Source organism: Acanthochromis polyacanthus, chromosome 20, assembly GCF_021347895.1.
Source record: "Acanthochromis polyacanthus isolate Apoly-LR-REF ecotype Palm Island chromosome 20, KAUST_Apoly_ChrSc, whole genome shotgun sequence".
In the NCBI taxonomy this organism is placed as follows: Eukaryota; Metazoa; Chordata; class Actinopteri; family Pomacentridae; genus Acanthochromis; species Acanthochromis polyacanthus.
Window position 1 is genome coordinate 23,561,759 of NC_067132.1, and position 18,221 is coordinate 23,579,979.

General features: G+C 44.1%; 1 protein-coding gene across 16 annotated transcripts in view; it reads left to right on the forward strand.

The window, feature by feature from the left end:
* Positions 1-17,598, forward strand: part of scrib (scribble planar cell polarity protein) — a 76,232-nt gene extending 58,634 nt beyond the window's left edge. For 3 of the 16 annotated variants that reach the window (XM_051940784.1, XM_051940786.1, XM_051940787.1), the window contains 15 exons: positions 2,188-2,259; positions 2,981-3,034; positions 4,046-4,168; positions 5,528-5,638; positions 6,000-6,050; positions 7,644-7,803; positions 8,366-8,585; positions 8,665-8,754; positions 8,842-9,024; positions 9,797-9,943; positions 10,524-10,663; positions 10,873-10,910; positions 11,451-11,525; positions 13,459-13,513; positions 15,471-17,598. In XM_051940784.1, the coding sequence (XP_051796744.1) occupies positions 2,188-2,259; positions 2,981-3,034; positions 4,046-4,168; positions 5,528-5,638; positions 6,000-6,050; positions 7,644-7,803; positions 8,366-8,585; positions 8,665-8,754; positions 8,842-9,024; positions 9,797-9,943; positions 10,524-10,663; positions 10,873-10,910; positions 11,451-11,525; positions 13,459-13,513; positions 15,471-15,607 (1,656 nt within the window). In that variant the 3' untranslated portion in view covers positions 15,608-17,598. Of the gene's footprint in view, positions 1-324; positions 736-2,187; positions 2,260-2,980; positions 3,035-4,045; positions 4,169-5,527; positions 5,639-5,999; positions 6,051-7,091; positions 7,260-7,643; positions 7,804-8,365; positions 8,586-8,664; positions 8,755-8,841; positions 9,025-9,796; positions 9,944-10,523; positions 10,664-10,872; positions 10,911-11,450; positions 11,526-13,458; positions 13,514-13,625; positions 14,685-15,470 lie in introns of those variants that run through there. The other 13 variants (XM_022199366.2, XM_051940790.1, XM_051940793.1 and 10 more) reach the window with 13 other exon arrangements.
* Positions 17,599-18,221: the final 623 nt, after the last annotated feature.

Here is an 18,221-nt window from a genome sequence, read left to right on the forward strand (position 1 = left end):
TGGGTGGGTAGTTCCTGAAGTGCTTTAAGGTTCGTAGGTTGTACTAGTACTGTGCAGATTTAGTTTGTTGCCTTGTTAAACTCTGAGGTAGTGATGTCACAGTGTCTCCAGATCACAGTAATAGTAAAAAGATAGTAAAAAGTGGGATTGCCGGGTAATAGATCTGATCTTAGTTTCCTCTCGCATCTGTTTTTTGATCCGTTGTTTGGTCCACAGCTCTATCTCCCTCTGTCTTTATGTTTCAGTGAGTTCATCTTCTCCTGTCCATCTCATTTATGTCCGTCTACTGTATTTGTCCTCCCTCTTTCCTCTGCTCCTGCTCAGTTCTCTACCTCTGTTACTCTGACTGCTCCCATGGAGGCCCCCCTGCAGGCCCAGTTCGGAGCCCCTTTAGAGCCCCTTGGCTTCGGGTTGCCCACAAAGCCCATCGGCCACATGGACCCAGAGTCCGGTCTGAACACAGACCACGATTACCTCCTCGGAGCCAAGTTTTCCTCTAATGGAACCTCAACCGCCGAGAGTTCAGCCGCTAGCTCGACATCAACATTTATCCCTGAAGGAGAAGAAGAGGAGGAGGAGTGTCTGGTGGACTCTCAGCCTATCTGCTTCAAAGAAAACCCTTTCTTGGTGGCCAATCGTAAAGGAAAAGGTCGTCCTCCTGGAGAGCAGATCCTGTCGGGGCCTCCGGTGGGCTACGGCAGACAAGGCCAGCTGCAGCCCTGGTTGTTCAGCAAGGCAAGAAGCCTGCGTGTGGTTTGGCGGCAGCATGTTGTGTTACTGTGGCATTTGTTGTGTTGCTCACTTGTGTCCTTTGAAATGGAGCCAAAAAAAATCCAGACTATAGAGAAGGTTTAGCAATGAATGTGATCCAACAAAGTGTCTTTCACTCGTGCCGTAACATTCACCAGTTTTTTTTGTTGTTTTTACAGTTGAAAGTGTACAAGTGTTTCTCTATAACCTGTAACAATTAACTGAGAAAATAATCAGCAGAAAATTGTTAGTTGCAGCGCTGGACAAATGGCCCCAACAGGAGGGAAGTTGTCATATCTGATGAGGATTAATGTGGTTTAGTGCTTCAGTTTCTGTGGAAAGCGTTTTTCTTTGAGGCTGTATTAATCCCAGTTTAACCCTCTGAACTCGAGAACCTGCCAGCAGAATTGAAATGCATGTTGTCTTGACAGAATCAGCAAAATTACATTGTTGATTAGAGCCAGAAACCGTAAAAACAGAAAGAATCAACTCATTTTAAATTTTATCAAACTATCTGTGACATGCCATTTGGTCAGAACATGGAGCCAAATCTAGGCTTAAAATAATATTTCATTGAAATCACTAACTTTACACAGCTCAGTTAACCTAAACCATTTCCACCATCCAAATTAAGTCAAATAATAAATTGAAAAATTGTGATTCTGAGCACTACTGAGAAGCCATGAGTAAGAAAAATTCTGGGACATTTCAGCTGAACTGCAGGCTGTTTACACTGAACAGAGAGGAAATCAAAATGAAAAGAAATTTAAGAGTAAAATCTCAGTGGTATGTAGAGTGACCATTTTTCCAATGTTGTTAACACCTGTGGGCACTTAGCAAAAATGTTTTACATGTTGACTGCAGTTTTAGATTTTTATAAAACAAGTAATCAAAGAAATTCAACTATTGTTTTTTCTTTTTCTGATTATTGGTAATATAACTGTCATTCTGCACAAAATACATTTTTGAATTCTCCCTACGTCTAGCCATGGTTGTGCTGTTTTCATGGAGGTGCGAGATTTTATATTGCAGTTAAAAATGCGACCAGAACAGAAAAATCCCAAAAACGGTTTGGGTTTCAGAGGGTTAACAACCAGCTGAAGTGGTGCATGTTTTAGTCGTGAGCACAGAGCTTGTGGCATCTCTAGAAGTATTTGGGCACCTCGTCAGTACATAGTAAAGACCGAGAGGAATGTTTGAGCCGACAGCTGTGAGGAGGGTCATAAGTCAGGAAGGAACACGACCTGCAGGACCGACAGAAAAGTGCATGTTTATCAGCAGGAGCTTGTTGTTTGTTGGGTTTACCGGGAGATGAATTCACCACAGGACTAACCAGTGAATTTCACTGTCTTTGCACTCTTGCTGCTGCTTTTTTTTCCAGTGTACTAAGTAAAACTAAGAGCAGCTGTTAAGTGTTTTTGATATGTGTTGTTTCAGGCTCCTTCCTCTGACTTCACCAGGACGGACAGTCCCATCAGGGAAGCACCTTATTCTCCAACTATCCAACCGGTGAGCAGCACCAACACCCTCCAGTATTCTCCACCTGCTCTCGTGCCATTTTTTTCTTTAATTTGATCCTTTTCCATGAATCACTTCAGGCTCTTTAGCAGAAGTGTTTGACGGCTCTTGACCTTTCCTCCCACCCTTAGCCCAGCCACCACTCCTCCAACAGCTCCATGTGTTCAGGCAGGGAGACCCGCTTTGTAAGTGCGGCCCCCTCTGCTCTGGCGTGGATTTTCATTTTGAAAGCACATGCTGAGCCCTTTATTTGTCAGTGAAACATAACTAGCTGAGCTGCTACAGTCTGGCCAGTCTGAAAAGCATGCGACTGCTTCTCCGTGGCCGGCTGATGCTTTACCGTATGCGGACTGGATGTGCATTCATTGGAGATCTTTACCGGTTGACATTATTGTGTTTACTGACCAGCTATGGCTTCAGAGTTTCTCACAGGATGATAACAAGACATTTCCCTTGAGCAACACTATCTGTCGTGTAGCTTACAATTTACATATCCACAATAAAATGACCAATTTCCCACAATTGGTGGTGAAGTTAGCTCAAGGTAAACCTTGGTGATGTTGCATTGTGTGTCAAGTGTCTTTATGTGGCCTGGCATCATCCCAAAGAAGCCCCGCCGAGGTAAAGTTTAGTGCACTGCTGGTTGAAACTCAAGCAGACAGTGCTGATTCATGCTTTTTTTTTTTCATTGTCATGGTTTTTTTTTTTGCAGGCCAACATTCATTACACATCCACTCCAACTGCCAAGGACAACATCTCCTCATCAGTGAGTGTCTGAGCTCAGAAAGACCTGAAGAAATCATGTGTTTTATACTACAGAGGAGTTGACTGTATTTATATTTTCAGCTTGTGGTTAATGCGTTTTTATGCACGTTTTGAGGTACTGTGTAAGAGAAAGCTAATGGAAATGATAGTTTGAAAATGCATACCCAGTTGAGCAAAAGGTTTTTGCAATTTTGGAAATAAGTTAATGCACATAATCCAAGATGGAAACCTCTTTTCTGAATAAGTTTTAGATGTAGCAAATATTTAACTCGCATACCTGATCAGCTGTTTCCACTTTTTCGTTGTCTTCACCACCAGACAACAGGAAGCACAGCCAACGACAGCTCACCTGACAGAATAATTATATAAAACAATTTATGAAGACATTTCCGCATTTTTTTCTCACTCAAGGACAAGTTTAGTCTCTTTTCCTTCAAGGTTTTCTAGTGGTTGGCAAACAACTAAGCTGCATTCAAAACTTTTTAGATTTTTATTCTGATTGGGACATACTATTTTGTCTTAGTACTGCACATTAAACTTCAGAGTATGTAGTAAGAAATGAACCCCCACAACATATATGAGGTAGCTGCACAGAAGTACTAACTCTATCTCTGGCTTATTATATAGTATAGTAATGTAGCTTCTTCTACTCTGTTTATTACAAAATAATAAACAGAGGCTGTGTGGTGTGAGCTAACACCACACAGCCTCATGAATTCTCTTTTTAAAGCAGTTAAAGGACGCAAGCTAATTCACATGAAGTTTATTCAAATTTGCTTGAGTTATCTGGAAATAAAATAAATACTAAGAGCTCTAAAAGCATAGTTTTCAAAAGATAAGTTTCTCGTGTAGCCTTTTGGGAAGCCAAATCCACCTAATCCTTTAGATGAACATGTCATACCAAATTATACAACGTAAAAACTACAGATAGTTAGATTAATGCATCTCCACCGTTGTCTCCATTCATCTTCCACCAGAGTTTCGCTTAGCAAATCATTTGTTTTCTTTCTAGACGCGACCAGGTGCCATCCAGCCAGTGGGTCGTGTGCGGCCGAGCGCCTCCCCCGCCACGCCAGACGGCCACAGCCCCAACCCCTTTCAGCATGGCCCCTCCCCCTTCAACTCCCAGACCTCTGTAAGACCCCTCACCACCACGTAGGGCTGGTCTCCATCCATTCTAAGCTCTGTGCCGCCGGCCGTGACTGCATGGCCCCAATAGTAATCAAATGGTGTCTAACCGCAGTGCAGCAGCTACAGATTATTAAAGAACATAAGTGATTTTTGTTTCCAAAGAGGCTAGAACCAAAGACAGGAAGACACAGCTCTCTGTTACCTCCCGGCACACCAGGAGGGTTTCAAAGTTTGACCTACACCTGCAAACTAAGCGTTCAACCAAAGTCTAAGCTCTGGAATCGAACATAACTGACCAAAACTGCAGCTTTTTGAAGTTTTCACTCATCTGTTCTTTTGACAAGCAGCATGAACCCCTTTCAGACATGAACAGTCTGACGTCAACTGAATGTGTCTGCTGCATGTCTGACTGTGCACCCTGGTCACGTTTCCGTTAGTCACTCCGACGGTCTCACTAACTCAGACCTGGTAACAGTTTGTATCACGTCTAACACAGCATGAGTCTGAACTACACTTTGACACACACAAGCAGTGGTACTTCTAGTTGTTTCAGCACCAATAATCATCCAAAGCCATCACAGGCAGTTTTATATAGTTTGTGTGCCAACGTCACAACATCCCAACACACCTTTCTCCTTTGCTTTGCTCCACAATTTCAAATCTGTTAGGCTACAAAATGAAAAGTCCAAAATAGTGAGTGGAAGCAGACACGTAAAGCTTAGAGACTGATGATACTCACCACTGATGAAAGACATTAACAGGAGCTGAAGTTAGTTAGATCCATATGGTCACAGTTAATCAGCTGCAGTTAAAGATTTTGTTGCATTGTGGTTTCACCCTTAAAGAAACCAAAAATAAGCTTGGCTGCTACATGATCAGACAGTTAGAAAAGCTGCTATTAGTTTAGATTTTGTTTTGACTAACTTGAGAAACCTTAACGGAAAAGTGACCCGTGTCTGAATTAGTATTATTAGAAGACTATAATCCATTTACCATGTCTGAACGGGGCTGTAGTTACACCACTAAGTTAAGAAGAAGCTTTGGTTTCATCTCCCGTCTTCCTGGTTGTTTCACAAAGGTGCTCGTACAGAGAAATCTGCCATGGCTTTGAACTTTCCAGGCCCTACTGTCTGTCTTTCTGTGGCATACTCCCTCCTCTCTCACATGAAACCAGCCGCCATGCTGTTCACCTGTTCTCCTCCACAGTCTTCTTCAACTTTGCTGGTTTTTTCATAGTCTACCCTCTCCTCCATGTCCGTGTCTGTCTGTCCTCCCTTCCTCTTCTCCTCCTCTTTGCCCTTCTTTTACCATTTGGACCTATCCCACCCTCCATGACCCCTCGACCTCCCCTCCCAACCTGCAGCCTCGCGCCCCCTCCCCCACCTCGCCCGACGAGTTCCCCATGAATGTCAAGCAGGCATACAAGGCGTTTGCCGCCGTGCCTCGCTCGCTCGCAGTGCTGGAGCTGCCGCAGGTAGGCCGTGCTGCCCGGACTCCACCGGGTCTCAACAACTCAAGCATGCTGTGCTGACTGGTTGGTCTGGCCCCGCCCCCTCCTGACTGGAGCAGGCTGTCCTCGGTGAAGCCTGCGCCGTGTCGGAGGGCCTGTGACGTGCTGTGACGTGTGGAATGCGTTCATCGTTGGTTTTTGTATTCCACTGCCATCATCTGTCGTACTGGTGTTGACTCCTGGTCCATCCATCTGTCCATGTGTGGCTCGTGTACTAATATTCGATCCCCCCTGCTAATCAGTCTGCCTGCTCTGTATCTCTGTGTCTGCTCACCGTTTGTGTCTCCTTTTTGTCACTAACGCTCATTTCTCACTCTGCCAACAGGACCCGTACGGTTTGAGGAACAGTGTCCACCCAGTACAACCTTCTCCAGAGGTGAGTCAACAGATGGACCCAGAATGATAAAATACAGGGTGTCCATAAAGTCTCCTTACATTTTTAAGAATTTATTACAAAGGCAGTTGATAAGATATCTTAACCAGATTAGTTTTATTGTAATCAGTGGTTGTCAAAGTTTTTTCTACCTCATTTAATACACCTCACCATTAGCTGTAGCATAGCCTCATCAATGGTGGCGATGGCATCAGAAATCTTTTGCTTTAAGTCACTAATGTCCCATTTCTTTGTTCGATACTCGGTATCTTTAACATGACCCCATAGAAAGAAGTCCAAGGGAGTGATATCTGGTGAACGTGGTGGCCCATCCCTTCCAACCCAGCGGTCTGAGGAGTAGCCATTTATTAGGGTTTCAATTAACAGAACCTCTTTCACCAACAGGATACCTGAAACACACAATTTCAATGTGGTTACGAACTATAAACACTGATTACAATAAAACAAATCTGGTTGAGATATCTTATAAACTGCCTTTGTAGTAAATTCTTAAACTTGTAAAGAGACTTTATGGACACATTGTACAACATCAAGCAGAGCTGCCTGTTGGACCATATTGACCTGAATATAAGACCATATTTATTTCTTGATATTACACAAAAAGTGTAAGGTTGTGTTATATTTGTGGATGTGCTCACACCATCAGATATCCCTAATGATTATAGAGTTGCAGTGTTGCTTTATAGGTTGTGTGTTGCTCTGAAACAGGGGGATGATTAAGAAGCTAGTTTGCCTTAAAAGATTTTAGGAAATCAGTGCTTGTGTTAAAGAATGTCTTGCCAATGAGTTAAAAAAACAAAGAGAAACTCATTCTGACTGCTGAAATACAAGTTACGCCAAAGAGGGGTTTAAATTCTGCATCTTCAAACAAAGAGACGTTTAAAAAGGAGTGAGTTTTGTCTTATAATCTTATTTTTGGGCCAATATGCTGTTGAACAAATGAACATTGAATCTGCTGCTGTCTGGATGCGCTCACGGCGTTCTGTACTGACAGTCTGCTGATGACCTCTGTGGCCTTTTCAGCCTGAGTTGAACAACGAGGTGTTTGATGATGTCACAGACGGTCAGGAGGGAGTCGGTGAGGGTCTGACCGGCAAGGTCTCCCCCCGGCCCTCCCTCTCATCTGACCGTCGGGAGTATTTAAACCTGGCAGCAGTGCCTCGCTTCTCCAGGCCTTCCATGGAACTGCAGGTACCCACCGCCTCTGCCACAGCGAGGGCAGCCCCGTTCTTCATCGGGGCTGTTGGTGTGCTTGGCTTTGACCGGTGGTGGTGTCTCTGCTGACAGATTAAGAGACGACTGTGCTACTTCTGTCAATAATGTGACTCCCAGATAACTGATCTGAAATCAGTCTAATGGTGTTGGGTTTTAATTTGATGGCTACTTTTTGTCTTTCTTGTTGGACTGTGATACATTTCTCTTGCTCACTCTAATCTTTCTGCAAATGACTCTGCAACTACGGCACTTTATTTAGCTGTTTGGTCAGTTCAGAGTACTGCAGGTACTACAATCTTACCTCTAATCTTTTCTAACCCCTTCTTCAATCTGTCCCTGATTTTTCCGACACCCCCACAGAGTCCCTCTCCTGGTGGAAAGGACAGCCCAGAGCAGCGCTCTTTCAGGGACAGGCAGAAGTACTTTGAGATTGATGTCAAGCAGCAGACACCAGACAAACCCAAACCTCGAGTCTCCCTCGTTGGAGAGGACGACCTCAAGAAAATGAGGGAGGAAGAAGGTATGTTTCCACTGTCTTCCCTTTAGCTCGCCAACAACTAACAAAAACTTGTGAGCCAGTACACTTGTAAAGTGAGCAGTGATATTGCTCGTAATTTATGTATTAAGGTGTGCATGTTATGAGAAGTATGTTTTTGAATCTGACAGTTTAACAGCGTGAATGGAAAAAGACTTGTTGTTGTTTTGTCTCCAGTTAATGTCATCAAACAAACCCTCTGAACCCCAAAACCCACCAACAGGATAGAAAGGCATGCTATCTTTTATTTTTATGCAGTATTGGTTATTGGTATTAGTATGGCGATAGTACTTGAAAAACATTTACACACTGATTCCAATTTTAACTTATTTTGTAAAATGACTAATCAAACAAATTCAGCTTTTTCTTTTTTATGGCATAAGGCAATGTATCTTTAGTTTAAAAGATATTTTGAGTCGTCTCTACTTCTAGCCGTTTGACGAGAACAATGGCTTCCAGAAACTGCTGTGGGTTCAGAGGATTGACGAGTTTTTGTCTGGTTTCCCTAAACTAAATGAACAACCTAATCTCCCCTTTATCTCCCCAGCGAAAAAGTTTGAGCAGCGGGCACGGGAGTACCTGCTGGATGAGGATGAGGAGGATGAGGATGAGGACCTGGCCAAGCAGGTGGCTCAGATGAAGGCCACCGGCAAGGTGCTGCTGGATGGAGTGGAGTACAAGGTGGAGCCAGCGTCTGCCCCGTCCCGGCACTGCTCCACACCACCAAACTACAACGCAACACCACCCAGCTACTGTGGCAGTTCAGGGTGAGAAGATGCTATTTTTAAAAATGAAATCCCTCCTTTTTAGTTTCGTCTGCAAACTCATCGTTCTTTTCATGTCCAGGCCCTCCTCAGTTGATGGTAAAGGAGACTCTCAGAGGAATTCCCTGGAGGACAGCTTCAGGATGGAGATGAGGCCCAACTCCATGACTGGGTAATTACAATGTACAGGATTGTGTTTGTGAATGTTTTCATGCCGTGTGTCGCATCATTTATCAGTCCTGTCGCTGTTTCCTGTCAGTCTGATCCCAGTTTACCCCGGAGAGTCGGCGGCTCCCATCCGCACAGCCAAAGCAGAGCGCAGACATCAGGAGAGGCTTCGTATGCAGAGCCCCGAGCTGGCTGTGTCCCCCGACAAGGACCTGTCCCCAGCAGAGAAACGAGCTCTGGAGGCCGAGAAGAGAGCCATGTGGAGGGCAGCACGGTAAATGCAACACTTCCACGCAACTGTGAAGAAGACAACTAAGACTTCTTGTCTATTGTTGTGACAAGAAGCCAAGAAAAAATATGTTAACATAGAAGCTAAACACAAAACCAATCTTTGTAATGTGTAGTCTGAGATTCATTTAGAACTTTCACTAAATTGACTGAAACATTCACTTGTTTATTACAAGTTTAACAGTCTGCCTGTTGACTAAGCCTTTATTTGATTTTGTCTGAGCAGTCATAGTGCAACAGGTGATTGTAAATGTGAACATCTACAGACAACAGGACACAGATGTAGGGAAATAACAACCAAAAAGTACCAAGGATGGGATAGATATATTTTTTAAAAATAACCTCACATCATCTGTTGCATGTGTGCAAAATGTTCTGACATCTTTCAAACTAGTAGAACTGGTTATGGGGACAGTTATATCTAAAATCCCTGATAAAGTTTGTCAGGCTGGTCAGTGAGTGGGTTCAGTTTTTACCCCCCAGAAGATGAAATTAAAGTTTAAAGTAGATTTTATGTGTTGTGTAAACTATCCTGTGTGTGTGTTCAGTCTGTGTCTTTCTCACTATGGTCACATCTAAAAAAGGTCTTATTTATTATTCCTGGCTCTCCTAATTGTGTCGGTGTTTTACCTTCCATTCTGTGGTTTTCTTCTCTTCTTCTGTCTGTGTGCGTGTCTTCCTCTTCTCCTTCATACTCCTCCTCCATCCTGGTGTACTTTTCCTTCCACTCTTCCTCTCTGTGGTGTTGCGGGGCACAGGCCCTATGGCCTAGAGGAGGATGTTAGGCAGTATGAGCAGGACCTGGCTAAGAGGCTCTACCAGGCCCGAGTGAGGGCATCTCAGGGCGCGGCCCCCCCGCCCCCCACTTCCTCCTCTACCTCCTCCTCTGCAGCCTCCCAGCTCAGGTCTGCTCCTTGGCCCAGAGCCACCAGGGCCAGACGCACGGCATCGTGGGCGTGTGCTAGGGTGCTTTGGTGTTTTGCTCGAGGCCGACTTTGGAAAGGTCCAAGCAAGCACTCGCAGCGACACTGACAGTGCTTCCACTGCCTTTCTGATGCTGTCTTGCTTCTGCACGTCTTTGCCGTTTCCATCTCTAGCTTCCTCCTGATTCCTGCCTCTCCTCTCTCTGTCTTGTCTTAGCCCTCGCTCTGCAGCACTCATTTTCATTTGTGCCTTGCTGTTGTCTTTCACACCATTCTTCATACTAACACATGGCCTGCAGTAAGTTTGCAAGCTATCTGTGACTGAAGGGTAAACCTACTGGCAGTAGGTAGTCCTTTTCCTGGAATGCCCCCCTTTTTAATGTGCTATGAAATTAAATGGTTGTTTGTCACAGCAAACCAGGACAAGGAGCACCCAAAAGTAGTAGTGATGGGCCTGCACCCACCCATACAGGTGTATGCTTATCAGTCTTTGTCTTTATTGCTTAAAGAATTCCTTCGTTTTCTCAGAGCATTCATCAAATTGTGGCTGTTCCTCCTCTAGAATGAAGTCTCTGGAGCAGGACGCACTGAAAGCTCAGATGGTCATCGCCAAATCCCGGGATGGGAAAAAACGTGGGACACTAGACCAGCTGACGGAGTCGCCCTCGCCTGCCCCAACGCCCTCTCCCACTCCCATGGAAGGTAAGAAGCTGCTGTCTAGTGTAGATTTAGAGAAGATTTGTGTCACTCGACTTAGTATACAAGACTGTGTAGCAGAGTTCCAGCAGAAGAATGAATAATTAACATGTTCTATCTTGCTTGTCTAATCTGTACAAACCCAAGTGTAAAAACAACAATCTGTTCCTGCTCTTCATGCCTGTTTGAACACATTTCCTGTCTGTATTCTACAGAGCTCAGTCCTCGAGGAGTAACGTCACCAGGCAGGCTGGTAAGCGCTAAATCTTTTTCCCTCTTCCTAATTTCCTGACAGATTTTTCCATTTTGCCGTGTGTCTGGGTGATCAGTGTTCTCCCTTTGTACGACCTTGGAGAGCTCAAATTATCAAATATTTGAACAAGGCTACTACAGACTTTGCAGTTTGATTTAGGGAGAGAGATTTTTAGAGAGAAAGTGAACAGGGTTGTTTGTTTACAAGCTGGAAAAGAAAGAAGCTTCAAAACGCATTAACATGAATCCACCATCTTGCTCATTGTCACTGTAGCCAATCAGAGCTGAGAACACGCACTGCTCTCCCATCAAACGCCACAGCTGGCTGTTGAAATCACCCATCAGCCTCTTTGCCTCCCACTCTCCCTTTGCCATTTTCCTCATTCCCTTTTCTCTTATCGCTGTCCTTCTTTTCATATTTCCCTCCTCCACCATTTCCTCTTTTTCTGTACTTTGTCCGAGCTCCCTCCATTTCCTGCCCTTTTTTTCCTCTTACCCATCTCCCTCAACCTCTGCTCATTCCTATTTGCTATCCTTCTAGTCCCAGTCATCAAAGAAGTTTGACTACCGACAGTTTGCCGCCATTCCTTCTTCCAAACCAGTATACGACATCCAGGTATTGGCTGCATGCTGAGCTCCGGGGGCCTCCAGCCTCCTCCTCCTCCCTTCCTCCCCCCTGGCTTTCCCTGCTGCCTCTCCCCTCTAGTTTCTCTGATAACCAAGAGGCATCAGTGTGACTGCAGTCTAGGTTGCGGCTCAGTGATTGATCAGCACTTCCTGCTAGCGGTGTGGCTCACTAACTCTCACAACAACCAGAGACTTTCACTCTCAACAATGACGCATCAATTCAACCTTCCTCCGGCTGCCTCCCACCTTTTGGCTCACAAACATAGGTGCATCTTTAGCGGTAACCATTCACACCCATCTGTCTCACATCTGACTAATCAATCACAAACAATAACACTCCCCAGCTGCAGAGAACCAGACAGGCTTTTGATCCCACTAACCAGAATTGGTTCCGGGGGAAAAATGGCCCACAAGCTGCATCTCATCCACTCTCACGTTCACGTCCATCAGCTGTCTCGTTCCACGCATGGGTCGCATATCAAGCAGAGGAATAACGTTAAGTTTCCTCTCATGCTCTGGCTTTTGAAACACTCATCTGCTGAGGGAACTTCTCTCTGCTCTGGTTGAGGTAATACTCCTGTGTCGGTGTGTTTGGAAAGGTTTATTAAAGAGACAGGAGGGGAAGCAGGGAAATCCTGGACTTGTGCTGGAGCTGCAGTGAGCAGCGCTTGTTTGGAAGTGGTCTCTTTTTCTGTCGTCTGTGACGGTGTCAGTCTGCGCTCCTAAGTGTGGGGTGTTTTCTCGTTTCCAATTTGTTGCACAGTGGCCTCAGTTTGTTTGTATCCTCTCCTTGGTGGTTGTAATTTAATTGTCGCTGCTGTATGTAAGTGTGTGTACACTGTGTTTTTTCATATTCCTGCACAGTACTACCTTTACCAGTCAGAGATGTGTACAGTAATCTAATTAAAGGCAGTTTTAATCGTTCTTGTGTGTAACCGATCCCTTCCTAGTGCATCTGCAGGCTCGGTAGTAGGGAGCAAAATCCACAGTTGTCACCTTAAAATGAAGCCTCAGATTCAGCTGACACTAATCTGAGGCAGCAGCAGTCATAGCTACTCATGTCAGCATAAAATATCCTGGTTTAACCCTCAGCTCAGCAGTTTAGGAGGAATTGAGGACATATTTTGTCTTTTGAAAATACCCACATTATTTATCTAAAGATCTTAATTTTGTTTAACATGGGCACCGACATGAACTGTGACATTTGTCCTCTGATTTGGCAAACATGTTGGGTCCACGGACCTAAAAAAAGCCTCAGTTCTGCTGAAGTCAAGGATGTTATCAGACTGCTGAAGGTCATATTAGCCTCAGCTGAACTGAAGAACACACTGTACTCTCAACACTTCAACTGGAATAGCGGCATCAAGGGAATCCTTCACGGCCGGTATCATGGTCGTGAGCTTAGAAACATCTGAAAATGTCATTAATTATCAATTATATTACCACATTAAACATGTTATGTAGAACAAATGGCTTCCAGGCACGGACAACAAATGAAAATGTAGCCAAATAACATCTCTGGTTCGTCCACGTAAAGCCGGACCTCGACGTGCTGCTTGGTTTCTGGTTGTGTGTTGGTGACATTGGTGCTGTGCTGTTGCTCCGTCTGCTGTCTCTTTATGGATGTGACCGGCCCGCACAACAAACCCCGGAACTGATTACTTAGTTTAACACCCCCTCCTTTCATTTAACATGCCCGTTTCTCCTGGGGGGCTAGTTGAGTAGACGTACTCTGGCTTTTGTGGCTCTGACAGACTTGGAGCTTCGGTCCTGCCTGCTAAACCTGCAGTGAGCGGCTGTAAACTGCCTGATGGTCTCCTACGCTGCCACTACTCACATGGTGAAGGCTTCCCCTGGGAAACAGGCTGCTGAAACACCTCTGCTGCTCTGTTATTCACTTTCTCTCCTTTTTTTTTCCCCAGTCCCCTGACACAGCTGATGACATACAGTACATTGATGATGGCTCCAGCAACCCAGGTATGTACTGCTGCTTTATTTTTATCTCAGAGTACTAGAGCAGGCTTCACAAAAGGGCAAAGTCTGCAGACAATCTGTGTTACCTCAACCTCTTCTATCCCCTTTGATTCAGGTGACTACCTGGGATAAGAGGCTCCTATTGGTAGGATTCTGTGTGCATGTGTGTGTTGCTCTGTGTGTGGGGCTGAATATGTATGAGGAGAGTTTGTGTCCGGATGTGTGCTGGTTTGTACATTTACACGCTAACCTGCTAGTTGTGTGGATTCAGGTGTTAAGATGGGTGAGTCTACCTGGGGATGCTTTGCCATCTGCTGCCCTCCAGTTATGAAGCAGCTATGGATGTTAGTACTAAGTAGGGCAGTGAATGCTGAGCCCCCGGAAGGTCACGACAAAAGAGGACTACTTTTGTGTTGCCGCTCAATGCTTTACATTCCTACTGATCAGTAACAGATGGTACACTGGAAAGACTTTGCAGATGCAACACAAAGGAGAGATGATGTGACGACTCCTAGCCTGTTGTCCAGCTGTCAGTTTATGGTTGATCTGTTCAGCTGTGGTGCTTTTATGACGGGTTGTTTTCTGAGTTCAGGAATACAGCAGCTTCAATACAACACTGTAGCTGTGCTGTAGCATCGTGGACAGTTCCATTTAGCAGACGCTTTTATCCAAAGTGACGTACATCTGAGAGTAGATACAACACAAGCAAGGATCTAGTCAGGAGAAAACAACCTGGATAAGAACCAGACAACAAGTTCAAGAGCGATAATAGGATTTTTTTTTTTTTTTGCAGTCTGTCAAGTGCAAAGGTGTTCAGTGAAGAACAAGGTTTTTGGTCTTTTCTTAAGGACTCAGAGGCTCTGCAGATTGAACAGAGTTTGGTGACTCGTTCCACCACCAGGCAATCACAGAGGAGAAGAGTCTAGCTGTCAACCGGCCATGTAGGCCCTTGCCCTCCTCTGTCCCTCTCAACCCGCCTGGCCAGCAGGCAGATGGGTCCCCCCTATATAGATCCGGGTTCTGCTCGAGGTTTCTTCCCTGTTAAAAGGGTGTTTTCCTTGCCACTGTCGCCTTTGGGCTTGCTCTGGGGGTCAGGCATATGGGTTCTGTAAAGCGTCTTGAGACGATTTGACTGTAATTGACGCTATATAAATAAAATTGAATTGAATTGAATGTAGCCTATAGGTCACCTACACAGACATGCAGCTTGATGCTGTTCATTTGATCAGCAGAAATCTAAAGCATATTGCGAGGAAACACAAGAGTAGTCCTCAAAAGACTGCTGCCATGACCCTTGGAGGCTCCGTATTGTGGCTATGATGCTAACAATGCATGGGTTTGTGTGTGGGGAGTTCTAAATAGTTAACTTACCATGTCTGTATTAGTGAATGTTAACATGCCCAAAAGAGACCATTGTTACGCTGGACAGTGTGTTTGCATGCACTGTTGTAACTTCAAAATGGAATCTCTCCATGGTTTTAGCAGTTTCAATGAAGCAATATGCTGCTTGCTAATTCAGGTGTTTATTCTGCTCAAAGCTGGTGCAGCTCCACTTTGCATATGCATACAAGTGAAAACACCAGGAGAAGCTGACTGTAACCTGGTCTAGTGCATGCCAACACACTGAGTGGAAGGATGTTTAACTTCACCAGCATCAGCTCTGCTTAGGCTTTCAGCAGAGAGCCCACTGAGGCTGCAGGTTTAACCGTGCAGTCACCGGGCGCTTCACTTCTCTGCTCACCAGTTTTACTTGTTTCCAGCTGCTGCTCTGAATGTGGGGCGTCTCTCGCAGGTTTAAGGGATTCAGCCACTTTTCCATCATGAAATGCTCAACAGGAATAGTCCGTCCTTTTGTCTTCATCTTTCCCCTCCACAGCTGACAGCAGTTGTCACGTGGGACCAGCACGTATTGCAGAAGCCTCGTTCTAACACGCGCTCCGTCTGCTTTGCCGTCTTCTAGGGCAAACTGCGAGTGCTGAGGTCGAGGTTCCCGCCCCGCTGCCTGCCACCTCTGCCCTGGAGGAGATGGCCCTGTACAGCAACAAACGCAAACTGAGGCAGGGCCGTCGCAGCCTGGAAACCGCCGTGCCCACGTAACACCAAAATATACACACATTTACATTCAACCGTGGAACAGCGGTAGACATATCGGTGCGTCCACAGGAGGTGCAGATCCACCCAACACTACACACAGTGTCAGTAGAGCGAGATTTACTCTCCCATATATAACCACTGCAGAGACTATGATGCTAATAGTCGCCACATAGACACTCACTTATATCCTGCGTGCCAGTCTTGCCTTTACAGTCTGTGGGTGAGTTGGCAAGTTGTCCCTCATGGGGGCAAGAACGAACTGGTGTGGTTAGCTAGGATCGCTACTTACAGACCATTCTTCTTTTGTTTTTTGTTTGTTCAACATTCAGTTTGCCTACTAGAATCTCATCTATTTTAACTTGAGGTGATCGAAGTTTTTAGTTTGTTTTTTTAAAATTTCTGCGCCTTCAGTGATTTTGCTGTTTAGAAAAAAAACCATACTGGAAGAGAAAAGACATGGGTCATAGCTATACTAACTTCTTGAATGATACTTGTAGGCTTTCAGTGATTAGACTGTAAAAATGTCTTCTGTTTGTTGAGACTTGGGCGGACAGGTGTGTGTGTAAATAAAAATTGAAGAGGGAACATCCTGCTACCTTCATAGTCACACATTGTGGAGAGCTTTGAAAAAAATTAGTACATATCATTTTTGCACTGCCACTGATCAGCTTTTTAAGAACGTATATCTTATCTAATTTATTGTTTTTACCGTTTTACTCAAATTGAAGGCCTTTTTCTTTTAGATTTCACCCATTCAGTCCTTTGAGCTTCAAGAGGACGACTGAGGCGTGTCCTTTTATCCTAAACACGATTTTTTCAATACAGTTATGAGTCAAGCTTATCAACTAATTATCTGCATATCACTTTATTTTATTTAATCGACTTTATATACAGTTTTTTACTAGGGTTTTTGAAGCAAGCATGTCTATACATTAGTTTGAACAAAGCCTAGTTGTTGCACATTGGTTTCATAACAGTATAGGCTCATAAAATGCTCGTTTTTCTCGTCTCAGCAGACTTTAAAGGAGCCTCTGTGCACATTTATTAACTGTGTTACATTCCCCTGTAGAGTATGACTACACTGGAGGCAGCTGCATCGAGCAGGCGGAGAATATTAACGTTTGGGAACATGCATTTTAGCATCCTGTATTGAATAACGGTACTTACACCCTGCCCTGTTCAGACTATACTTTTTTTTTTTTTAATCAATGTGAATCATTCAGTTCTATCCTTGCATTATGAGGAGCTAAGCCACAGTGATGTGAAGGTAGCAGGTGTTTTATTTTTCTGTCTATGGTTAATTTAAATCTGATGCCACTGAAAAATCATTTATTGTGTGAATAATGTACAAATACCGAAAGGAAAAACACATTTTTGGGTTTGAAACTGAGCCAGTCTTGACCCAGACAAAGCGAGTGTCTAGACTGCTGATGCTTGTTGGTTTGGACAGGCTTGGTGCTGGGATGCTCTCTGCATGTATATTGGTTTGTTAATGGGAGAGCCGCGAGAGGCAAAGCCAACTAGGAATTCCTCTCAAGACATAGATCTCTTTCAGCTCACAGCTTGACACACTGTCAGTTTATGTATCTGACGGGTATTTCTGCAGAATCACAGCATCGTAGCATTTGTTTAATTTAATGTAGGGTCTTCTAATTACAGCTTTCCATGTTGCTCTCACTGACTGAAATTCAGTTTAACATTTGCAATGGCTGAGATCTTTGTTGTTTTTTTTTAAAACTTTCAGTAGGTAAATCTTTTTTCAGTTGGGTTTCACTACATTATTGATGCAGTGTTTCAAGTTTCTGTGTTTATTCTTTTGTCTTGAGTTCTGTTTGGGGGCTTTTACTTGCAAATAGGTTGGAGGGAAAGGGTCAGAAGTCCTAGGGTCGAGGGTTATAGCTCATACAAGACTGTAACTAGTGAATTTGTACAACCAAAGAAGTCTATTTTGTGGTTCAGGAATAATAAATTTTACTTTTCATTTAAGAAGCTGATTCACCGTGTCATGTCTTTTTTTTTTTTGCTTGAATGAATGAATGAATGAAGTTTGTAACAACGACAATGCACAGATTAAATGTACAGAAAGAAAGAAATTGAGCGGTTGGGTTTGGTGGACAGTGAAGACTGTTTAGCACCATGAATTTCCAAGTTACCTGGCAAGACAAACAGTTGTTCAATAGATGTATAACCAGGAAAAAAAATCTAATTGTGTGCCCTGTAGGAAGCTTCGTAGGCTCTCAGCAAAGAAGTTAGAAACCCCAAAAACCACAGACTGCTCTCTTCATGAGGATCTAATAAACAATTTCTACAAACTTTTCTAGATATTAAACTTGCCAAATGCACAACTTTTTGCATTAAGTCTACAGCTGCCCTTTTCGCAGAACAGCCCTGTTCTCCTGAAGAATAATGCTGATCTTGCTGCCTTGTCCCGCCTTGAAATGCTCAAATGCCTCTGCTTTGGTTGGAGGAGTCCTGGGCAGAGATGTCAAACGTTTAAATGGTAACAATGTAAAACACTTTGTATATTACCAGAACACCAAAGACATTTGACCAGAGATTCAGATTCATTCTTTTTTTTTTTTTTTATATATTTTTATTGGAGAAAAAATGACAATAA